Source organism: Crinia signifera, chromosome 5 (genome assembly GCF_055691185.1).
Source record: "Crinia signifera chromosome 5, ASM5569118v1, whole genome shotgun sequence".
In the NCBI taxonomy this organism is placed as follows: domain Eukaryota; kingdom Metazoa; phylum Chordata; class Amphibia; order Anura; family Myobatrachidae; genus Crinia; species Crinia signifera.
Window position 1 is genome coordinate 238,285,885 of NC_139221.1, and position 26,200 is coordinate 238,312,084.

The 26,200-nt window shown below is 44.2% G+C and overlaps 1 protein-coding gene across 17 annotated transcripts in view; it reads left to right on the plus strand.

Annotated features, from left to right (window-relative positions):
• SLC4A7 (solute carrier family 4 member 7) overlaps positions 1–26,200 on the plus strand; it is a 120,534-nt gene that overhangs the window by 34,370 nt on the left and 59,964 nt on the right. For all 17 annotated transcript variants that reach the window (XM_083188687.1, XM_083188688.1, XM_083188690.1 and 14 more), the window contains exon 2: positions 23,266–23,347. In XM_083188687.1, coding sequence (XP_083044813.1) covers positions 23,266–23,347 — 82 coding nt within the window. The remainder of the gene's footprint in view (positions 1–23,265; positions 23,348–26,200) is intronic.

Consider the following 26,200-nt stretch of genomic DNA (forward strand, 5'->3'; position numbering starts at 1 on the left):
AAGTGCTCTGAGGCACCCCAGGGAGCCTAGGCGCACAGTTTGGGAACCACTGTCCTAGCCCAATCTGCAATCTGTATCAATGCCTATTATCCTGTAGATGGTAAGTTTGTGAGCCGCGCCTTCTTACCTTTTCACTAACGTCCTTGATGGGATACTGGGAATGGTCTTAAGACATTGGGGTATTAGAGGGTATCCGCAGGAGACAGGCACATCTATAACTTTGAAGCTGGGTGTACTGGCTCCTCCCCTCTGATTCCCCTCCCAGGAACCAGTTTAGAAAAATGTGCCCTCAGGAGAGGATGCACACTGCTGGAGCTCCAGAGAGTTTTGTCTTCAGTTTATTTTCTTTTATTATTTTGGGGTTACTGTGTTGGACTTCACAGTATCCCTGCTTCGTGGGAGTCAGTTGAGGAGGGTTCAGCTGCAGGCCTCTTAAGGTACCGAGCTGTCCCTGCTGCAGGACCACTGTCCTGAGAGGGTGTTTGTACTTACGGGCATTGCGCTGCAGTGATACTCACCCCCAGCATGCCGCACACTCCTGACACAGTCCGAAGACGTCTGTGGTGAGTAGAAACCGGGGTCCCCACAGTGGGGTACCCCGGCTCATTGTGCGGCAAGATGGCGGCGGCGGCAGACGCGGTACCCTGCACAGGGGCTGCGCAGACCCCCTGTCACAAACTGGCTGCGGGTGACAGTCCCTGGGCTACCAGGGCAGATCCCACTATAAAACGCTGTTCAGTGTAAGGGCGCCATTAAAACTGACAGCCAGCGCCAGTATAAAGATCAGTGAAGCCCCTGCGCCATCACAGGGGGGCGGGGCTTCAGCGGAGCGAGGCCAGAGCTCTGAGCGCGCATACACTACTTCCTGCTTCTCCCTGGGCGCCATTACTGTCTCCAGATACACTCCTCAGCGGTGAGGTGTTGGACAGAGGAAATCTGCAGAAAACAGCAAGTGTATTTAGCGCTAAGATCGCTTAATTGATCACACTGTTCTGTGTTTATGCGTGTTACCAACTCCTAAATAGGAGTTAAGGTTGTACAGGGTGTGCTGGTCTCCTCAGTGTAATCTGAGCGCTCCCCCACGTGCTTGTTAAGCTACACACTTCCAGTGATAGAGCTCACACATATATAGCTGCTATACACTGCACATTGAATATAGATATATATTTATTTCATTGTGATTGTGGTGTGTTTGTGGAAGAAAGGTTACTTATTCCTTCAACATGGTGAGGAAGTTAACCTGTCTCATTTGCAGCAGCAAGTTTGTGCCTAAGTCCACCTCACAGATTACTTGTGAGGAATGCATGTCCACTCAAACGAGTGGGGCAGGGGTTCCACCCCAGATCAGTGGTACTCCTCAATCAGACTCACAGGAGCCTGAGTGGGCGGCAGGCATTAAAACCATGCTGCAGGCAGTGTCAACACAATTGGCTGCAAATACAATGCAGACCAAACAGGTGCAGCAGGACTTAACAGTTCTAGCCGCACGGGTGGATAATATCAATACCACCACGGGCCAGTCACGGAAGCGGGCTGCGACCGCCATGTTGCCTGATTCAGATGATGATCTGCAGGCGGGTGACGACACAGATGATAATGTGGACGACGGGGCTCTGATCCCTGATTCACAGTCATCTCTTAGAGGCCCAGAACCTCTTATTACAGCAATAAGAGAAGTATTAGACCTTCCCTTAGCAGACATGCAGGAAGGCGACCCGTTTTTTGGGTCTCAAAGGAAACAGCAAATTGTTTATCCTGAACAAGTTGACCTCGATGAGACGTTTAAGGAGGCTTGGAAACAACCTGAAAAACGTTTCCAACTTTCTAAAAGGTTTAAGTCCAACTTTCCCTTTGATCCCGCCACTAGAGCGGTGTGGGAAGAGCCTCCGGTTGTGGATGCATCAGTGTCCAGACTGTCCAAAAAGGTGGTTCTCCCCGTTCCAGGGGCAGCAACACTAAAGGATAGTACAGACAAAAAACTGGATACTACCCTTAAGTCCATGTACACAGCGAGTGGGGCGTCTCAGAGACCTGTCCTCGCCAGTTGTTGGATGGCAAAGTCCATTTATACATGGGCTTCTCAAATCCAGGAAGGCATGCTGGCCGATATGTCAATGGCGCAGGTCGGAGAAAGACTTCGCCATATCCAGGATACTGCAAAGATCCTGTGTGACACTCAAAAGGAGCTTGGAGCTATAAATGCTCGCTCTTCCGCAATGGCGGTTTCAGGCCGCAGGGCCCTCTGGTTAAGACAGTGGGTAGCTGATCCAGAGTCCAAACGTAGTGTGGAAAGTTTGCCTTTTAAGGGAGAAAAGTTATTTGGTAGCGAACTTGACGACCTTATATCCAAGGCTACAGCCGGCAAGTCGACTTTTCTGCCGACGGCTTCCACTCACGCTAAACGTTCCTTTCAGGGCCATGCGTCCCAGTCCTTTCAGGCTTCTCAGTCCTTTCGGCCTTCCAGGCCCAGGCAGAGGGCGAGAGGCTCCAGCTCGGCCGCCAGAGGGGGCCTAGGCAGGTTCAGGAAGCCCGCCAGCACAGGATCTCAGGATCGTGCCGCTAATGCCTCCGCTTCTAAGCCGGCAGCATGACTCGGGTTCCGACCCTGGAGTCACTTGCGAGGTGGGGGGTCGCCTGTCAGCTTTCAGCCAAGTATGGTCAGTCTCTCACCTGGATTCCTGGGTGAGAGATCTTATTACCAACGGCTACAGGTTGGAATTCGAAAAACCTCCCCCTCACAGGTTCTTCAAATCAGGTCTGCCGGCCCTACAGGCAGATCGAGTGAACCTGCAGCAGGCAATACAACGCCTACTGATGTCACAGGTTATCACACCTGTCCCATTGGAGGAACAAGGAAGGGGTTACTACTCCAATCTGTTCCTCGTGCCGAAGCCGGACGGCTCGGTACGCCCCATTTTAAATTTAAAGTCTCTAAACCCTTTCTTAAGGGTTTACAAATTCAAGATGGAGTCCCTCCGGGCAGTAATAGCAAGCCTGGAGGAGGGAGAGTTCTTAGCATCGCTGGATGTGAAGGACGCCTACCTCCACATACCAATTTGGGGTCCACACCAGGCTTTCCTGAGGTTTGCGGTAAAAGATCTGCACTTTCAGTTCAGAGCGCTGCCATTCGGCCTGTCTTCAGCGCCGCGTGTGTTCACGAAGGTGATGGCAGAGATGATGGTACTACTCAGGAGGTCGGGTGTCAACATTATCCCCTACCTGGACGACTTGCTGATCAAAGCAAGGTCGGAGCAGGTCCTGCTGCAGGATATAGCAAAAACCAGGCAGGTTTTATCCGAGCATGGGTGGATCCTAAATATCCTCAAGTCCTTCCTGACGCCATCGCGTCGTATCCTCTTTCTAGGAATGTTCCTAGATACAGAGTTGAAGCGGATTTTCCTCCCTCGGGAGAAGATGGAAGCCATACAATCCCTGGTGATGGTGATTTTGGCAAAGCCTCAGGTGTCGGTTCACCAATGCATCCAGCTATTGGGCAGGATGGTAGCCACCTTCGAGGCCATTCAGTTCGGACGCTTTCACACCAGGGTGTTCCAACTGGATCTGTTGGCAAAATGGTCGGGCTCCCATCTCCTGATGTACAAGAGGATTTCTCTGTCGCATCAGTCCCGGCAGTCCCTTCTATGGTGGACCCAGGAGTCAAACCTGCTTGCGGGTCGGAGATTTGGCATCCAGGATTGGGTGCGACTCACAACAGATGCGAGTCTGCAAGGATGGGGTGCTGTGACCATGGACAGAACCTTTCAAGGTCAGTGGACTCGGTGGGAAGCGAGACTCCACATCAATATACTGGAGCTGAGAGCTGTATACTATGCAGTGTTACAAGCCCAGGATCTCCTCCAAGGTCGGGCGCTCCAGATACAGTCCGACAATGCCACAACTGTGGCCTACATAAATCGCCAGGGAGGCACGAAAAGCAGGACTTGCATGAAGGAAGCTTCCAAGATCCTGGCTTGGGCGGAATTGTACGTGGTGGCTCTGTCGGCCATCTTTATCCCGGGTGTGGACAATTGGGAGGCGGACTTTCTGAGCCGTCACGCCCTCCACCCCGGGGAATGGAGCCTGAACTCACAGGTGTTTGCAGCAATTGTGGACCGTTGGGGCCAGCCATCGATAGATCTGATGGCATCCCGGTTAAACCACAAGGTCCCCATGTATTGCACAAGGACCAGGGATCCCTGCGCAGTGGCAATAGACGCCCTGACAATTCCATGGGTGTTTCCCTTGGTGTACCTGTTTCCACCCATACCACTGCTGACAAGAGTTCTAAAAAGGGTTCGAAGTCAGGGAGTGGAAGCCATTCTTGTGGCTCTGGACTGGCCAAGAAGGGCTTGGTTCTCGGACCTACAGAGCCTGCTGATCGAGGATCCTTGGCCTCTGCCTCTAAGGAGAGATCTTCTCACACAGGGCCCTTGCGTCTTCCAAGATTTAGGGCGGCTACGTTTGTCGGCGTGGAGGCTGAGCGGAAAATCTTAGCTCAGAAGGGTCTGCATTCATCAGTTATCACCACGATGATTCAGGCCAGAAAGCCGGTGACAAACACGCACTACTACAAGATCTGGAGAAAGTACGTGGGTTGGTGTGAGGAACAGAAGGTTCCCCCTGCAAAATTCAACCTGAATAGGTTGTTGTGCTTCTTACAAGCGGGATTGGATTTGGGTCTTCGTCTGGGCTCACTAAAAGTACAGATTTCGGCCCTGTCCATATTCTTCCAAAGAAAATTGGCTGTCATCCCGGAAGTACAGACCTTCCTTCAGGGAGTGCTTCACATCCAGCCTCCCTTTGTACCTCCTACACCTCCTTGGAGTTTGGACGTTGTTCTAAACTTCCTTCAATCCTCCTGGTTTGAACCATTGGAGTCAATTGAGTTGAGGTATATCACCTGGAAGGCAGTGGTCCTTTTGGCCCTAGCCTCGGCTAGGAGAGTGTCTGAATTGGGAGCCCTTTCCTGTAAAAGTCCTTATCTGATTTTCCACTCAGATAGAGCGGAGTTGAGAACAAACCCGCGTTTTCTTCCCAAGGTGATTTCTTCCTTTCACCTAAATCAGCCAATTGTGGTCCCGTCTGCATCTGGTTCACCGGATATTCCGGTATCCCTGGATGTGGTGCGTGTCTTGCGTGTGTATGTCCAGAGGACGTTAAGAATCAGGAAGACAGATTGTCTATTTATTCTGTATGACGCACAAAAGAAGGGACACCCTGCGTCTAAGCAGTCCATTGCTAGATGGATTAGGACTACAATCCAACAAGCCTATGTGACGGCAGGCATGCCGACTCCTCCGGTTTTAAAGGCTCATTCCACCAGATCGGTGGGCGCATCCTGGGCGGCTGCTCGGGGTGTGTCAGCTCTGCAACTCTGTAGAGCTGCTACATGGTCAGGGCAACACACCTTTGTAAAATTTTACAAGTTTGATGCCTTGGCCCAAGAAGATACCCAGTTTGGGCAGGCAGTACTGCAGCAGTCTCCGCACGTACCCTCCCTTTCTGGAAGCTTTGGGACATCCCCAATGTCTTAAGACCATTCCCAGTATCCCATCAAGGACGTTAGTGAAAATAGGAATTTAATACCTACCGGTAATTCCTTTTCACGTAGTCCTTATGGGATACTGGGCGCCCGCCCCGTGCGGGGGTCTGGCTGCAGCTTATTCTGCTGTTTAAGTTCAGAAGTTCACCTTATGGTCTTCTGGTTCGAAGGTCTAGTTCAGTGACCTTGTTAAAGAAAATCCACCCAGTTGGTGGTATTATAGTTGTTTATTGTTTTGTATGAATGCGGGTGTGCTGGCATAAATCTCACCACACTATTCACACTTATGTTTACATAGGTGACATATATGTTATTCCTCTCATATGTACATTCTCCTTCGGGCACAGTTTTTCCATTAACTGGTTCCTGGGAGGGGAATCAGAGGGGAGGAGCCAGTACACCCAGCTTCAAAGTTATAGATGTGCCTGTCTCCTGCGGATACCCTCTAATACCCCAATGTCTTAAGACCATTCCCAGTATCCCATAAGGACTACGTGAAAAGGAATTACCGGTAGGTATTAAATTCCTATTTTTGTCTATCTGCCATTTCCCAGTCTTGTTTTTATTTCTGTTCTGCTTCCAATTGTAAAGTGCTGCTTGATAAAGTTTGCACTAAGCAACCGCTAAAAAAAAAAAAATTTTTCATCATTAACTAATCAAAAATATATAATTACTGTTAAATGTACCCATATTTTTCCTCTTTCCAGTGACCTCCCTCGTAATTGTGGCCTCACACTTCTGTATCTGGCTTCCACAATTTTACAGGCACCCACTGTCTATTTGGTAATAAGTCATAGGCCGTGTGGGAAAGTCAGGTAATCAGTTAATACAAAATCGCCACACAATGTGCCATATTCAATGTGGCGGCAAGGGGGGGGGTGTTAAACGGTGAGGATCGCTGAAAACAAGCCACCCTCGCCGTTTAACCCCCGCACCAGCTGTTCACCGTTCCGAGCACGGTGAGGATTCCCCAAACGGCGAGGCTGTTTTGGCGGCCCACACGCCGTTTGAAAAACCCAGCGAGGTGGAAATGCCGTGTACAGGGAGGTGGGGGGGTGGCTGGGTAGGTGTCTGTTGAATACTGACTCGTGAGCTGTGACGGCAAGCAATTAGCAAAAAGAGCATTGAATACTGCCCAGTGTTATGTTTATAAGCATGTCCCTTAGTGGGTATAAAATAAAAAAAAACTTAAATTGTATCCATATCTAAATTTACATTTATGCAGTTACTGGTCTGCTGGATCGAGTCTAGCTACATATCCCAGTCTCCTTTTTTGGGATTTCCTGAAGTTGATAGTTGAAAGCATGCCATGTTCCCCTATCTTCAGTTGTGTGATGCTGTGTCTGAGCTGCCCTCTCTTCGGATTGGCTGGGAAGCTGGAGAGTGTTCCTTTCTGTAACTCCCCCCCCATAATAAAGCAGTCACATAGTCACTGAGCAGCTAGGGCTGTATTGCATTACACTGCTACAAGTCAAGGACATGCTTTGCAATTAGGAAGCTACTGTATCATGGAGAGAAGCAAGGATATGATATCTGTAAGTGTTATCTATGGCTGTTGCAAAACAAAATAGAGTTGTGTTTTGGTATGATGGTATGCTTTGCTAGCATCTGTTATTTTGTATGCCTGCATACCACCAAACCCAAAATAATATAAATATATATATTTTTTTTTTCTTTTGTGGATTTCTCAAAGACCATTTTCTTTTCTGAATAAAAAAGGTGTGTATGTAGTTGTTACTTTATCCAATTTGGAGGTCAATAGCATGTTACAGGTCTATTTGATCTTGGTTTTTGTGTCTTTTGTTTAAGACCAGTCTGTAAGAACGACAACCTCATACAATATAGTAAAAAACCGTCGCTCATGTAAAAGTGCTACAGGATGACACTGATCTGCTTTAGGTTTAAGCTAAGCTGATTTTCTGCTTGAAGATAATCAGTTCACAGCTAAATGTCGGGTTTTTTTGTCTTGGATTGCTAGATGCCTTTGACTACCTCATCTACCATACTTTATGTAATTATTAATAGCACGTGATGGGATTATCTATTTATCTTCTATGCAATTGTTTAGCATTTGTTCATTTTCTTCTATTCAGACTCATGGCTGCATACTGCTTGTCTTGGTAAGGGCTGCTTGGAAAAGATTTGGAAAGTGTCAGAAAAACATCATAAAATGAATTTCCAGCAACTAGGCGTTGCTGACATTAATTACATTTCGTGGTTTGTTGTTGGACTGGGGATGCAATAAATGTGCAACCAACATTAAATGACAAAAAATCTCACTATAATGTGAAAATAAATATATATATATATATATAGTGCAGATAAATGAAATATATCAGGAATAGAGCAGGGATTTTAAGCCCAATTACAATTCTATATCTCTATTGATATTTTATGTTCATGACATAGTTCATATGTGCAAAAAATAAGTATCCAATCGTGATCATTAAATGAACTCCAGCTGCCCCCAATTAGTTTACTTGGACACTAATGCAAGCAATACAACATATACAGAAAGCGCTAGGAGTAGGTACATATATGTAAAAATTAATTGCAGTTAAAAAGCAAACATTAATTAAATATTAGGTAAAAAAAAGCCATCTATTTAATAATAGGGTTTTGCAATCTCATAACCTGATTACCTTTTTAATAGGTCACAGTCCACATTAAAACATTAAAACAATACTGTCCTTGTTATAGGACTCCTTGATCTTTATACTCCTGAATGGTAAGTTTTGTCCTGTTAATATTAAATATCACTGAAATGGACAGGCCAGAGCCGGACTTATCCAATTTGATGCCCTAGGCAATTTTTTCGTTGGCGCCCCCCCTGCTGATTTCCCAGCACACATGCGAATGGATGTTTAGCAGAAACATTTAGCGAAATCATCTGATGGGTGTTCTTATGCTAATGCAGCCATAACAGACATGTGGGGGGCAGGCAGCTGACATCACTGGTTGTCAGCTGCCCGTCCACTCCCCCCCCCCCCCCCCCGAGCGAACACGCATATGTAAGGTTGCTCAGAGCAACCTTACATATGCATGCACCTTCCACATCTTTCGATGGTCGACGACCATCGAAAGATGTGGGAGGGTCCCAGTGGCATGCGAACGGATGTTTGTCAAACATCCATTTGCATGCTGTGCGAAGGAACGATGAGAAACCTACTCTGACACACAGATATGATCGCACACAGATACACAGATGCTGACACAGATACAAGGCGCCGCCGGGTGGGAGAGAGGTAGCTGCCAGGTAGTGGGATAGTGGAAGGAGGGGAGAGAGATTCTGCAGTCAGTCTGAAAACAATGGGGTGGTGACAGCGGTGGCTGGGCAGGTAAGAGATAGAGACCTCGGGGGCGACAGTGGTGGCTGGGCGGGTAAGAGATAGAGACTTCGGGGGCGACAGTGGTGGCTGGGTGGGAGAGGTAGAGATCATGGATGGAAACAGCTGCTAGATGGGAGAGAGGTAGAGACCACGTGGGGCAACAGCGGTGGCTGGTAGGCAGTGAGGTAGAGACCGCAGGGGGTGACAGAGATAGGATATTGGAAGTTGGGGTGCAACAGATAGCTGAAATCTGCAATACGTTGTATGTATTTACTTCATGCAGTGCAATGATTCATATATCAAATGAAAGGAAATTTGGTAGTTATGTAATATCTGGGCTCCCGTTTTTCTTATGAGACCGCGTCCCCTCGCGGGGCTCGCTGCGCTCGCCACGCTTCAGGCACGGTGGCTCGCTGCGCTCACCACACTATATAAAATCAACTCCATGCGTAGTTGCATAGTAGGGGTATGGAAAAATGGGGTGCATTAAACATGGGAGCCCAGATAATACATAAGTACCGGAAATTTAATGCTAAACACAATAAACAGAGGTCAAATATTTGCATTACAAGGGAAGTTATGAAGTGAAAATCCCTGTGTGCTTATGATGTCACTGTCATATCAGTGTTTTGTTGGGTATCATTCATTTTTCATGACAGCAGCACAGTGACGTGGTATTGAGCCAACCAATGTCTGGAGCTCTTCCTCCTTTATTATGTGGTGCCATGAGACAATTATAGCCTCAATTAATTCTCTTTTATTGGATGGACGCCTCTGATGTACCAGTTTTTTCAAACAAATGTTCTATGGGGTTCAGTTCTGGGCTGTTTCCAGGCCATCCAAGCACCTGTATGTCATTCTCTGTGAACCACTGTTCACATATCCGTGCAGTGTTGCAGGAAACTGAATCCTGCTGGAAAAAGAATGGGGCATTATCTGGAAAAAAACTCTGATAGAAGGTAGAAGTTTTGGTTGTAGGATGGTGTCAATGTACTTTCTGCTGTTCAGTGTGCCATCTATGACATGAAGGCGGTCTACAGCATCTGCTGTCATACATGTTTTCTTACCAATTAACCCCTTCTAACCATAAAAGCATGCATGCCATAACTTATTAACCTGGACTAAGCTGTGAGAGAGCTAACAGTTCACTTTTCACTAAAAATTACATATACTAAAACTGGAGTGAAAGAGAGTGGATTACCATTCATTGCAGCAAGCCACTAACCAATTGCATTGCGTACTATTGCTATTATTTCTTTTTATTTTGTGATTTAAATGTGCATTTTATATATTTGAAGTACCGGCCGGTATCTGAATACAAAATTGTATTTATTGTTCTTTAATAAATTTTAAATGATTATATGAATCAGCGCTGCCTCTGAAACTTTTTTCTTTGTAGCATTTGTGTCTAAGGGGCTGGGGTGTCCCCTTATCAGAGACAGCAGCAGATTCGATTTTATATATAGATTAGCGCTCTGCCACTTCTTTTTTCTTGCTGTCATACATGCCCAGATCATAACACTTGCAGGATTCTTTGTCACTTGAATGCAATCTGGATGTACCTCTTCCCCGATGCGACGTCTCCCATATTTTCTCCCATCACTACCAAATATCGATATCTTAGTTTCGTCACTCCATATCACTTGTTTCCACTGACCTTCTGTCCATGCAATGCGTTCTTTTGCCCAATGTATTCGTTTCTGCCGCTGCTTTTTATTCAGCAATGGCTTTTTTCGGGGAATCCTACCTTTTAGGCCAACCTCCGTTAGTCTTCTCCGTACCGTTCTTGCACTGACAAAAACACCAGTTGCATTCAGTTCACTGCTAATGGCCGCAGATGACATCCATCTGTCCCTGACACAAATTTGTTTTATTCTCCTATCATCAACAGCTGTGATGCACTTTTTTCGGCCTTTTCTTTCGTTGTTTTGTATAGACTGTGTTTCCTGATAGTGTAAACAAAACTTTCGTACTCCCGATGGTGTCACATTCCCACCAACTTCTCTTGCAATTGCTGCATACGAAAGATCATTTTCACGTAACACAACAATCCTGGATCTCTTCCTGGGTGACCAGTCACCACTTTGCCTGGATGACATTTTTTATTTATTTTTACACTGTCAATAGCACTAAACAGTACTCACAAACATCCAAACGTAATTGCACTTCTGTAACCAACTTTATTCTGCAAAATGAAATGGCCAAACTGACCTTTCCCACCTTTGAACATGACCTTGCACCTGCTCATATATGATAGCTGATCATTGGTCCTCTGAACGATGATTCCGATTGGCTGGTAGTAGCTGTTACTGCAATCTGCTTATTGAATCTCACGCATCTGTGCTTCTTTGTCTGACTTGAAAATAGCATAACTTATCTTGTAATGCAAATGTTTGAACTATGTTTTTGAATTCAGTATTACATTTCCTTTCATTTGATATATGAATCATTGTACTGCGTAAAGTGTAACAGTTTTTATAAGCATTCAAAGTTGAAAAACATTAAAATTTCAAAAAGTGTCCGCAATTTTGGCCACCAGTTTATGTATAGGTGGCGGAGATACAATTGAATGAGATGCGGGATCGCTTTCTCGAACGAGGATATAAATCCACGACTATAAATAGATGTCTCCAGAGAGCAGAACAACGCACCACCAGGCAATCTAAAAAAAGCAGTAAACCTCTATGTGACTCAATATGATGACAAATCATCGGTCATTTCAAAATCAACAAAACGTCACTGGTCAATCTTGAAAACTGATCCAGGATTGGGTCAGAACTAGATGGAACCTCCTATGGTGTCTTTCAGAATGGGAAGAAACTTAAAGCAGCTACTAATGCACCCAATGGGATATAAGACACAGAATGACCATACATGGTTAAAAACTCAAAAACGGGGGTGCATAAGATGCACTGGCTGTGTAACCTGCTGGTCTGATTCCTGGAAACAGCTTCCCACATCTGCAGACGGGCAAGGCGATTCGAATAAAATATAAATTACATTGTCGTCTGGACTTTGTGATTTACTCACTAATCTACCCATGCGGATTGACATGTATTGAGATGACCCCCTGACAATTCCTGGAAAGAATGGCAAATCACTGCTATTCGATCTGCCAGGCATTGTCCACAGGTTCCACCGACAAACCAGTGGCAGGACATTTTCTAAGCATGGGCCACCATGTATCCTCATTACGTTGCCGCATTATTGATTGGGTTCCCCCATTACCACGAGGTGGTGACCGCATGACTGTTCCAAAGAAATTGGAAGCCAGGTGGATTTTCCGTTTGAACACATTGGTTCCACATGGTTTAAACGAGAATAACCCATTAAATATTTTTCTTCGATAGAATCTTTAAAAAAATATTAAAACATCTGGAAATAAATATAGAATTGATATGGATAATGTGAACATTACTATTTGGTAGCTTGTACTCTTGGTGTGCTTTTTAATAGTGTGTTTGTGTGTCTTTTTAATATATTTGTGTAAACATTGCTGGACTGGGATGCTGTACTATGGAATATGCGTGACCTTTTTCATATATAATTATATAACTTCTTATGTAGATTTAAAGATGGGCGTCATAGATGGATATAATATTGGTTGATTAATTTGATTACGAGCCGATCATTATTTAACAAAGATCTAATGCGGTTGACAGGAAATTGACAATAGCTACTTGCGCTCAAAAGAAGATTGCTGCTGGGAAAAAAACAAAAAATGGGATGCCAGACCCAAAAAAATACACCATGAAACCAAGAGAAATGGATCTCCACATTGCTATCTCCGGATCTCCTCAATTTCCCTTATTGCAAGTTTCCAAGCAAAAAAGGGTGGGGGGGATTCTCCAACCATGTAAAAAGAAAGTGAGATAATACAATTTTTCTGGGTTAACACCAACTGGAATACTGCTCAAACTTTAACACTCTTCCACCCTGAGGAAGGACTTGTCAGTTCGAAACGTGTTGGTGTTAAAGGACTCTTTTACTTTGGACCTAAGCCCCATCCGTCTGGAAGTTGTCACCTGGAGATAGTCTGGATTCTACCCTCTACCCTTTCTCATTCTGGGTGGGAGAGGAGAGGATTCAGCATGCTAGAAGGGTGGAGGTGCTAGTTTTAAGGAATAAATTTACTCTTTTGGAATAAATACCTATGGTCGTTATTGGAGGATGGAACAAAAAGAATAAAAAGATACCTTTTGATGAAAATAGGGACTTGTCCCTCTGTGAGTTTTATTGCATATGTTTTACATAGTCTCCTAGTTTGACTAGGTGAGTCAATCTGGGATTCAGAGTTTTAAAGTTTGAGCAGTATTCCAGTTGGTGTTAACCCAGAAGATTGTGTTATCTCATTTTCTTTTTACACTGTTTGAGAATCCCCCCTCCCCCCTTTTTGCTTGGAAACTTGCAATAAGGGAAATTGAGGAGATCCGGGAGATAGCGCTGTGAAGATCCATTTCTCTTGGTTTTAAAGATCTAATGCGGTGTATGATATAAGCAGTAACTGCTAGATTCCGCAGTGGAACGCATGGACGCTTCCTAAGTGGAAGTGAATTTGTTATGACGCTGTCTCCGCCTATAGGGCGGCTTGGAATGCGTAGTTCCGGCTTCTGCTGCGGTTCGTAGACCGGAAGCCAGGCACCATGGCGCTGCTAGTAATTGAAACTCTGTCTTGGACGGCAGAAGTAACAGGAAAACATGAATGAAAGGTGGTAAGCATCTATGGTTCAGCGCCCTCTCCAGGCATATGTATATAGGTTAAATATGTGTATATAAGCTGTATCATGCTAATTCAGATGTTGTGATACTCCCCCTACTACCTGATTGGCCCAGATTTTTTGGCGCCAATTTGGGTGTCAGACAGGGGTATAAAAGCACTCCAAGGCTCAATGTGCTTTAGGCTGCTGATCCCACTGGTTCTATGCTTGCTTTATAATGAATTTACCTGAAGAAGGTCCTTAAAGGGACCAAAACGTTGTAAATACTTTGGATGCCTGCCTGAATAAATACTGCTTGACAAAAAGCCCTGGTGAGTGCCTCTTCAACGTGTATGTATGTATATATACGTGTGTGTGTGTGTGTGTGTGTGTGTATATGTATATATATATATATATATATATATATATATATATATATATATATATATATATATATATTCTGAAAAATATATAAAATGCACACACTTGTAGCTTACCAGGAAACCAGGATGCCAAAGTGTTAAATCTGCCTGTTATTCTTGTCTCTCTGTGCAGCAGCGTGTAGAGGGGAGGGCTAGTAATCGGAGTGCAAGGGAAAGTGTTCTGTGTTTAGTAGCAGGGACAGAAAGTTGCAGGGGAGGCGCTGCAGGGAAGGATAGATCAGATTCCGGATTGAAGTTCATGCTTCCGGCGCTGCTTGTCATACACACTGCTGTGGCAAGTGCAGCAACTGGCCCGGCAATAACAGCAGGACAGCAGAGAGGATGGAGGGTGCGTCTCCTGCCCGGCACCTCCCTGCTGTGCATCCTCTGTTGGGCGGGCGCAGCGCCGGTCGGGAAGCTCAGAGCCAGCGGTGCTGAGATTTGGCTGGGAGGCTGCTGCCCCTAGGCATAGGCTGAAGCCCTAGGCAATTGCATAGTATGCCTATCCTATGCCTAGGGAAGGCTCTGGGACCGGCCACAGGAAGTGTTTGTATGATCCAAAGTCCATAGAGCATATGTAATTTCACTCGCCCTAGGCCACTTGGTAAGTCCTCGGTGGGAACCAGTATTAGATATAGTTATCAGTAGCTCCGTGCCAAACAGCCACTGGACTCTCCCACTGGTTATCCCGTTTAGGCACCAATGTATCAGTCAGCCCACCGGCTAATATACCCAAACATTCCTTCCGACTGCGCAGAGGGACCCAGCGGTTATTGCACCTGTACGTACCGCTATTGATGGTGTGCGGCTCGTCCGTGCAGACCTCCTAGCCACGCCACACTGGTGTCCTGTGGTTGGATCTCGCGTCTTGGTCACCTCAATGCGCCCAAATTTGTATGGTTCCAATGTCTGGCATAAGCTGATTGAATTGATGTGTTACCCTAGTGGGTATTTGTAGGACCAATGTCCAATCACATATGTCCATTCATCAAGACTTAATCAGACACTTTAGTGAACACAGATGCGTTTATCCTCCTGTTAGGACTTTTTGTCTTTGAATAAGGTCAGTTATCGTGATTTTAGCCCGCTAATCTGTATCAATCTATCCAATTCTAGCCATGTTTTTGTTGTTTTTGGAACAAAAATTTACCCAGTTTCAGGAGATAAACACATGGAATTGTGCAATTTAAGAAATTACACCTGTTTCCTGAACTGCACGTTTGGTGGGCTATTCAGTTATCCACAAAGCAGTCTCGACCATTCTAAACTTCCGGATATCGCAATTTATGGCTGATGGTCATTATCGCGGTATCCAAGCAGAGGTAAGAACAGGCAAGGGAGGAATTAGGTTGGCTTAAATAGTTTTTTTTTAAAAGCATTTAAACATATTTAATGTATTTCAGCTTTATTGTATAAAGTACTTGATACCGCCACGGGTAGGCCTCACACTCACTGGTGTTATGTTGCACTCCTTTTTAAGTACAGTATACTGTGAACACGAGTCTGAAAACTGAAACCATTGTTGGCATAGCTTCTGTTTTTCACTGTTGTTGTGCATTATTTAGGCCCCTTTCACACCGTACGTAGGACCGGTATATTGCCAGATTGCTGACATAACCAACTGGGTCAAGTTGTGGTGTGAAAGCACCAAACTTTATAACCTGGGTTGAGTAACCTGGCATTTCGACTCTGATTTATAAGAAGAGTAAACCCGGGTTTGCCTCTGTATAATGGGAGTCCTGGGTTTAATGTGAAAACATTGGGCCCAGGATCGTGATTGCAATGTGAAAGCAGCATTCGTGTATTTAATATTCAATAAACACTCTGGTTAAAATACTAATACAAACCCAAGGTTTGCCAGTGCCACTGATAATAGGCTGCTTTGATCATTTTAAAATGGCAACAGAAATAAACACTAACTATGGATAGAGAAATACTATTTAAGCCTACATCATTTGTTTCAGATGTCATATTACAACATGCCCCTCACCCCAGCCAGTTCTGTATAGGGAAAGTTCTATCTTATGCACTTTACCTTTAATAGCATTTGAAACTAATGAATGGCATGGCCCTGTTTGGGAACTACCGTCTTAGACAAGTGCACCGTGTAAATATTCTCCGTTACAGGAGTTGATGATGTCAGGGTTTGCCTGCTATGCTGGTTAGCACAGAGATCATGAGGCAAGAACTTTTATCATTGCACTTAAAATGAGCCTGGATCTGATAGTGTGCCAGTCATGAATGGTGTCATTCTTTACAGAGCTACTTTGTGATTGCCAGGGGTTTATTTCTGGAACGTCTCCTGCGTTCCGTTACTTTATTGCAACATAATATAACATAAGGATTTACAAGGCCATGCCTGTCAGTAATGTTATCCTAGTGGACATGCAGCTTCCACGTGAATGGAGTCTTCTGCACAAATCTTTCACAGAAGTTACCAGGCTCCTTGTACCAGCACTAAATTAATGTATAAATGTGTCATTTTACTCAGTATAAACCAAACAATCATAACCCGGTGCAAGATCCATAAAATATCATGTACTTCACCTGCCTAATAAATAGGAGGTATCAGCTCTCATAGATGGCAAATGGAAAAAAATTGTTACATTTATACCCCTTTCACACAGAAAATGAAATACCCGGGTGAAGCGGTTCCACCCGGGAATTTCATTAAATACACGGGTCCTTTTTCTGTGTGAAAGGGCACACCCGTGTCGTAAATCCCGTGTCTCCGACCCGGGAAATGACCAGGGTCGAGGACACGGGATTTATGACCCGTGTTGACCCTTTCACACAGAAGAAATGCCCGTGTTATTCAGCAAATTACCAGGTAGAAATTTTCAACCCGGTAATTTTGTTGTTCTGTGTGAAGGGGGGTCAGTCTGCTCCCGGCAAATTGACACGGCATTTGAAATGCCGTGTATTTGCCGGGATTTTCAGACTTTTCTGTCTGAAAGGGGTATTAAAGATGTGCAGTATCAGTAACCAGCCTTGCGGAAGGCAAAAGCACAGCGCTCTGATGTGTGTGTGCTGCGTGTCTCTAAATGACTCCTCCAGCAATGTGTAGGCACTGGTATTTGCAATTTTTATTCTTGGATTGGATGACAAGTATTTGTACAGTAATGCTGCTCTGTGGTGAGATTTTTAAGCAGAAATGGCCTTTTATTTGACCGGTTGCACAACAGCATCACAATAAACTGGTGACATAGGAAGCCATTAGATGTAGAAAGAGGAAATAAAGGGATAAGCACTTGGGGCTTTGTTGCATACTATTTATTTACAGTTTCTTATGTAGCGCAGCAGATTCCGTTGCGCTTTACAATAGTAAACAGTGATCAAACAAACTGGGTAACAACAGACAGACTTGGAGCTTAGCAGTCCCACCAAGTTGCAAGTCCGGAAGGGAAGCTATATAATACATAAGTGCCTCAGAGGGTTATGCTTGTGGTACTTAAATATGACAGGCTTGCCTGAAGAGGTGAGTTTTCAGGGAACACTTGACAGTTTGGAGGCTAGTGGAGAGTCTTATTGTGCGTGGAAGGGCGTTCCATAGGATGGGAGCAGCCCGATGAAAGTCCTGTAATAGTGAATGGGAGCTAGGGATCCGTGCCGAAGAGAGACTGAGATCTTGTGAAGAGCGATAGCGATGGGAGATATTTTGTGATAAGTAAAGAGATATATGCTGGTGCAGTATGGTTAATAGCTTTACATGTGAGTAGAAGTGTTTTATATTTAATACGTTAAAGCTGGGTACACATATGTACAATTTCCTTTTTCTTGCGACCGTTCGATCGACCGAATACACGTTCGGCCGTCCAAAACATACGACCGTTCTGCGCGTACACATATGTACAATTTTACTTGCGACGTCCGATGTACTCCCGTCCAAACAATCGCAAGAAGAAGTATATGGGAGACCCTGTAACCCTTTGCCTGCTGTTTTAACTAATGTGTGTTTAATGCCTCACTGCTCAACACTTTAGACGCATCACTTTAAGACATTAATCAATGTTGAAGTTTTAATAGTGTGTTATGGTGCCCTAAAAAGAGCTTCCAGCCCACTCTATTAAAACTTCAACATTGATTAATGTCTTAAAGTGATGCCTCTAAAGTGTTGGGCAGTGAGGCATTAAAAACACATTAGTTAAAACAGCAGGCAAAGGGTTACAGGGTCTCTCATAATGCAGCATACCACCGTGCTTTGTCAAACTGTCAAGCATATCGATCGAACGTGCGTACACACTTCACTTTTGTTCCGATATGGAGCCGTCCTGTCGGATGAAATATTAAGCAGCAAAGAACCTTCGACCGACCGACCGTGGACGGCCAAGAGCGTTTTTGGCCGTTTATCGGTCGCACAGCAGCAATTGGGACAGCGTACACACCTATACAATCGAACGGCCGTTTGCCCCCAGATTGGAAGAACGGCCCGACGATTGTATATATGTGTACCCAGCTTTAGATACAGGTAACCAATGGAGGGACTGGCAGAGCGGAACAGCAGATGATAGGCGTCTTACAAGGAAGATCAGCCTAGCAGCAGCATTTAAAATGGATTGCAGTGGTGAGAGTCTGTTCTTGGGAAGACTAGTTAGGAGACTATTGCAATAATCAATGCAGGATATAATGGCATATATTCAATGCCGTGGGCGAGCGGTGACTGCGAGCAGGACTTTTTGCTCGCTGTCACCGCTCACCCTGTCAGTATTCAACTGACCCCCCCTCATACGCAAATTCCCCCTCGCTCCGTTTTTTGAGCGAGGGAGAATTGGCGTATGTGCCTCCAAAAGCTGCGAGAATCGAGGCTAATTACAGCGAGTTTGCTGCACTAGCCTCGGCTCTCGCAGTTTAGGGGAATCCTCGCAGTTCTGTTACGGCGAGGATTCCCCCGGAACGTTGCATAGTGCGAGCGGCCGGTGCGGGGGTTAAACTGCGAGGATCACTGGTTTTCTGTGATCCTCGCAGTTTAACCCCCTCGCCGGCCGCTCGCACCGGCATTGAATACATGCCATTGAGTGCATGGATAAGAGATTTATCCATGCACTACACATTTTCCTTCACCATTTCTGATACACCCTTCTGAAGAAGGATGATTTGGCATTGTAGCACTCCAGCTGGACTTCATTTGATCAATAATGAAACCTATCTGGCAACTATAAACTGATGAAGCAATCCACAGTTCTAAAGTACAATGAGGTTTGTGTCCAAGATGGGTAGAGCAAAATCCAGCTGCTCAAAGGGACTTGACAGCTAAAACGTTGTTGCACTTTGTGAGCTGTTGATGATGCAAACAGTGTCTGATTTTTATCCTTTTTTTTGGGGGGGGGGGGGCTTTTTCATTTATTATCAGCTCAGCTATTTGCCTACTCTTTCATTTATTAGGTGAAAGAGCACTGTATTGTATTGTGACAAGTGAGGTCTGATTGCTCATCCCGCCCACCAGTCATGATCTGATACTGTTCTGCGTCTTCATGGTGACTGCATTTTTTTAAAAAATCTCCCTCTGCTGCTGAAATCATGCTGTTCTTTCAGATTGCTGCCAGTTATATGCAGTGCCCTGGATTTTATTTTTGTGTGGTTTTAATTTTTAATCTTTACTATCCTGCCTTGTTTATACAATGTTTTATTAACACACGCTATGTCAGTGACAGAACTTGTGGGTGGCAAGCCCAGGTGCAAAATATATAAGGCTTGCTATGCAATGTAAACTGGTAACCCGTGTCGGTGCGACCTGGTACCCTTCACTGCAATGCAATAACCGGCACAGGGAGATGCTCTCATCTCCCAGCATCGGCTCAGGCCCATCTCCGGTGAAGTCACCCGCCTGACATTATGCTGGGTGGGGACACCTGTGTGCAAGGGGTCAAATCCCCAAATTTCAGATGCGATCCGGCTTGTAGGTATAAAAGGGGTATTCGTTTTCTACCATTTGCATTTATACTGGGAATGCTTTCTTAACTTTTTTTTTTTTTACCTCCTTTTTATGTATTTAAATCTTAAGAGCATCTTCCACTTGGGACTGACATCGGGTGGCTCAACCATTATTGGGAATGTAGCATATGAATCCACTCCAATTTTTGATGACCTGAACCAAGTTACTTAATAAACAATAAAATGTGTTCAAGATTGGCCAAGTTGATGCTGGCCATTATTTGGTTATTTGTTTCCTTTGAATAATATGTGCACATTTATATTGTTTATACCCTCTAATATGTCCATAAGTAGGTCAAATGTGAACTACAGTAAGAGAGTTTTTGTATAATGGGATCTGAGGTAGAGTTGTGTAGAGACATAGCTCAGCTTGTCAGTAGCTAGCTTTCTAGCAGGCAACTGAGGACTGGCACAGATTCAGCACTAACTACATGTACAACCCTGATGGTCCGGAACCTTTTAATCCGGACACATCGGGAGCCAGGGGGAAGGTAGGATTTTATGGTTTTTAACTGTAAAATAACCTGTGGGAGGGTATTAGACTCTGGAAGGGGAGAGTCACGCTGCGAGGGGGTGGCGGCGCCGCGCTGCAGAGGTGAGCCTGAGATGCGCTGCGGAGGCTTGTAAGGAGGATACATGCTGCTGGGGGTTGGGGAAGGGGGAATCGACGTGCACCCTCACGTGGCTCGCCACGCTTCCGAACGCCTGACAGTCTCCCTGAAGTGGACACGGGCAAGGTTGCAGTACCCTGCCGCACAAACTACTGACATGCACTTGCGTATGAGATGCTCGTGTGTCCCAATCAGATGGAGCGCCTCTCTGCCGGCGTCCACCGAGGATCTGGCGGTTACCGGCGCTGTATGAAAGGCGCTCGATAGGCTTACCAGGGACGCCGGAGAGAGAGCTGCAGCTTGCGGGGACAGTATGGTGACTACGCTGCCTGACGGGGACACTATGCTGACTACGCAGGGCTGCCGCGGGGACACTACGCTGACTACTCTAGGCTGCCGTTGTCCTACGCGGACACCGTAGCGTAACGTGGTGCCAGGAAACTACACCAGTACCACATATTTTTGATCGTCTGTCTCCAGCACTGATTTTGCTTATCCCATTAACCTGAAATAATTTAATTTGGCCCTGGACCATCAACCCTTGGCACCCAGTTTGGGAACCACTGACCTAGGAAAGTGCAACATTAAAAACATCTCTGGTATTTTAAAATGAGTGTTTGCCTGACACCTTGTGATTTAAGGCTCCAAATGTATTGCTTATGGAGATTAGATAAGAAAGTAAGGACTCTGGTTTTCATTGATACAAAAAAAAAAACATATGTCCGATTTTTATATATTCATGCTTAATATTTTATTTTGAAAATATCTTGCTAGTAAATAAAGATCTTTTCCAGTTGGCTATCAAGCTTTTAATGCTGTGTTTGGCCACTTTAATTCCTAATTCCAATTTTTGAGTGTTGGTGACATCACTATTGGGTTCACGTCCTGCATTTGGGGGCACGCAGTTGTTGTACTCTTCTGTTTACGACTCTTTTGCCAACATTCAAGTTGAAATGCCTTTTTGTACGAGTACAGTCTAAAAATCCTCGGCAAGAATGACCCTACATGCCAATGCTTAGTACCTCCAAGTGCCAAGGATGATGTATACAACTCTCCAGGACTGGTGCCAAGACTACTGTAATAAACACCTGTCGACTGTAGTACAAAATGATTACAAAATAATGTATTGCCAATGCCTGCTAGACACATTGCAGTTCAGCCTTTCAATATTGTATGTAGACTTTTCACTTTTAAAATGATGCAAAATTTTCAAACTGTTAATGCAGCCTCCTTATTTGGTATATTTACTGTCAGGTGGAGGCTGAATATATTCCGCCAGTTTGCTGATTTACATCCGCTCGTCTGGCGGAATATATTCCGCCAGTGTGATATTCCAACTATTTAGAATGCTTTCCTAGCGGAAAGCATTCTGGCGGAATATCAAACAGGCAATCCACCTGACAGCGCCCTGCCCACCACTCTGACACTAGTAGTCAAAGCAGGGACCCAGCTCGTAGTGCATTTTAATGAGTGTGTACCCACTCCAGTGCTGCTGGAGATACTGGTACTGACAGCCCCATAAGTAATGAGCTCATTAATATTCACTGCGAGGCGGGTCCCCACTAAGTACTTATGTGGCTATCAGCGCCGTTATCCCCAGCAGCAGAGCGGCGTCTAGCCTGATTTGTAGTCAGCTCACTGCCCAGGTCACTTGGTGGTGGGGGGAGCAGACCAGTAACTGCCAGTGTCCCTGCATCACCTCTCCTCTGACCGGCCGTGTCCATCCATTCTGTCGTTTCACCCCAACCCCCGCTTCTGTGACCTGCAGTCCCCCCATCATCGCTTCTGTGACCGTCAGTGTCCCCAACGTCTCTCCACGATCTCTTTGATACATCTCCTATGTCTTGGTGCTAAATAAATTGTGTAAGTGGCACCTTTTTTTCTGTCTCTGGGCCAGATTCTCTAAGCTTCAAAAGTGATAAAATGGAGAGTGATAAACAGCCATCCAATCAGCTCCTGCCTGACTTTTTTTAAACAGTCTGTGACATGGCAGGTAGGAGCTGATTGGCTGGCTGTTTATCACTCTCCATTTTATCACTTTTGAAGCTTAGAGAATCTAGCCGTCTGTCTGTCTTTCTTTTTTTACTAGTATTAACCTTTTAATAAAGACTTCCTTCTAAAATATGTTCCCCATGCATTAACTCCTTTTCAAATCCACATTAGATTAGACAAATTGTTAATGCAAACTTGGGTTGCTATGCCTTTTTGAGGGTGCCGGACGGCTCCCCGACCGTCGGGATTCCGACAGTCATTCCTCCGACGTCGGAATCCTGACTGCTCCCTCGTGGGGGTCCACGACCCCCATAGAGGGAGAATAAAATAGGTGAATAAAATAAGCTCGCAAGGGGCTTCATTGCGCTCCCCATGCTGTGCAGTCGGGATTCCGACATCTGACTAATGACGGTCGGAATCCCGACTGTCAGGCTACTATACCACACCCCCTTTTGAGACCTTTTTAAATGTCACTTTAAAAAAATAATGTTTCCCACCCCATGTGATCAACATATTTGTTGCTGTCGGTATGTGGTATTCTCTTGTGCATGTCCTGTCTTGTGTTCTGAAATTAATACTACCTTTTTGCTTTTTATAAATCTTTTTTAGACCTTTTTAAAATGTAGTAATAATATTAGTTATCATGTCTTAGTTTAGCTGTGTTCTGTATACCCTTGTGTGACACCATGTGAGTGTATAAAACATACATTTATTTATATATTTCTTTTTTTAACCCCTAAGGGTCACGATGAAGAAGCAGTGGTTGATATGGGGAAGACCAGTTCTACTGTCAACACAAACTATGAGAAAGAAGAACTGGAAAGTAAGTTGGTTTGTGTGCAGCTGGTTCTCTGGGCTTTAATCGGTCAACTCATTGGTCTGTATGAAGTATGCAGATAATACTGCAGGAGCTATGTGGAAACATGAGTACGGTTTCTTAAAGAGGCTTATCAACAAGTGTAATATGAATTGTCCTCTGTCCTGAAGCCATACCCTTGGAAGCTCGCTCTTCTATCTCTGCCACTGGTAGGTTGGAACCTAGATGTAAAAAAAGAAATGGGATAAGCTATACTGCAGTCATTGATTGCTCAGGAACACAGTCATCGTTTTTGGCTTGTTTTGCATGGTTTATTGCCCAATCTGGTGAGAGACCACATGACAGCTAAGTTCTGTGTCTTATTTTCAAGTATGCTGCATTACATAATTTCCTGTTAACATCATCCATTTATTCAATTTATTTAGTAAACTCCTTATTCCTGCTGCTAAAGGTGGCACCTTTTTACTTTAAACTACTCCTGTAATTAACAGAGTGAGTCTATACAGAAACTGGACTCATCGGGGGGAATTTAATAGGATGAGATTCAGAAAGTGAGAGATTTGGTTAGGAATCTCCAGGTTTTTTTTTTTTTTTAAAGCACCAATCATTTACACTGCATTTTGCAGTGTAAATGATTGCCGCTTTAAAAAAAAACCTGGAGATTTCTTACCAAATCTCTCACTTTCTGAATCTCTCATCTTATTAAATTTCACCCATCATGTCTGTTTATATTTTTTAAACACAATAATATAGTGTCTGTCTTGAAGAATTTGGGTGAAATACTGTAATGATTGCAAAAAAACACATTTTAAAATCTGTTAGTTGTGAGAAATATGTATAAATCAGTGTCCTCACAAATTGTTACCTTTTTGTTTAAGCTTAAAGTACACTTGAAGGAACTGTGGGCATCCTTCTTACTCCACCCACTTCTGTGTCACCAGAAAACAAATAAAAATAAAGGTGCCCATACACGTTACAAATATTGTATACAATATTGCATATCATCGCATCTTGGTTTCGCGATGAGATATAGTACAAAAAGTATGTGCAGCACATACTTTTTGTACTAGATCTCATCTCATCACAAAACTGAGTTGCGATGAGATGCAATATTGTATACAATAATTGTAACGTGTATGGGCACCTTTATTTAATTTGTTATCTGGTGACATTGTGGAATGCTTCCACCATAACATTTTGACTAGCCATGTGATTTGTATAGAGCAGTGTCTTGATTTTATCTAGCAGAGATGATTTATCTAATTTGGCACATGTGAGGAACTAGATATTAAACAGATCTCTTGGATTAGTCCGCATTACATCTGTGTGCATGAATCATGTACCACGATCCTAAAGCAAAAACACTTACGTTTTTACCGTATCGGGAAAGTCATTTTAACTAGTGATTACATAATACATTCCTTTGGAAAATACTGGAGCATATAAAAGGCATTCTTCTGTCCAGAGAAAAGAAAGTGAATCATGGCAAATTGTCCTTTATAGATGCTTTTGTGTTATAATGCTGGCTATACACCGAAACAATATCATTCCAATCATCAAATAGTTGGCTAGGTAGTATAAAACCTGATAGATTGTAAGCTTGCAGCAGGGCTCTCCTACTTCCTAGTCTGTCTGTTGTTACCCAGTTTGTTTTATCTCTGTTTACAATTGTAAAGCGCAACAGAATCTGCTGCGCTATATAAGAAACTGTTAATAAATAATAAATCAAAATAATCGTTTCAGTATAGGGGGAAAATTGGACACCTTCCCACCAGCTGAACGATTTTAATTAAAGTAGCCATACACTCTATCCACCTACTTCTGCTGGTGCACTCAGATGCAGTTATCGCAGGATGCTGGCATGCTTCTTGCCTTGCCTTGCTCTGGACAGTCCTTGGCTACTTTTTGTGATTGTGGAATCGGCTCCCCCTATCATCAGATCCGGAACTGGGACTTTGGTCGCCCGACTCGCATTAACAGCTACTGTTCCTGATTTTGCCTGGGACTTATATTACATGCTTTTAACCCCTTTTAAAATTGTAAGTGCAAACCTATATTAATCTTTTATTTTACGAAAACGTTATGCACTATGTTTCTCCATCTTTTTCCTTTTTTTGTGTGATCCACATCTAATGGGAGGAGAGTGACCAACCTTGTATTGGAAGAAATGCAAAAGGATCATTTTAACTTGCCGCATTTTATGGACGGTGATTTTATTGCATTATATCCTACACATGTGGCTATTTTTTTTTGGGAACCCTTGAAGCGCTTAACTCCTTTTGTTCTTTTCTACTAGACTGCAGATTAGCAACAAAACTCGAGCAAACTCGTTTGATATAGAAAGGGCCGGGAAACCAATAACATTTTAGCAGCTTTATGATCATTTTGTAAATGATGGCGGCACTCTGGAAAACTTTTTTTTTTTTTTTGCCTTGTAATATTAATGGGCAGTCACCCAATGTCAAAAATGTTGCCTACCCACATTCTGTAAGATGGAAGATAATTGTAATGTACCAGTAAGTGGATATAATGGTCAACTGCAATCGAAGATGTACTTTTGCTTTGGGCAGTCTACCTGTTATTTGAGCTGCCTATATTGTTGTTTTGCCGTGGGTGCTTCAACATTTGAGTGAACGGAAGTGTAATTTTTAGTGTGTCTAATTTTTAGGATCATTTGTTAACCTTGCATAGTCATTGGCATTTTCTTTGCGTGATTAGCGTTTCCTGGTTTTATGATATCATGCACATGAAGCAATGCATTAAAGGAAAGCATTGCCTTTTCTGAAGACTTCTATAGGCTGAAAAGCCATATACTGTATATACTCGAGTATAAGTCAACCCGAATTTAACCAGAGGCAC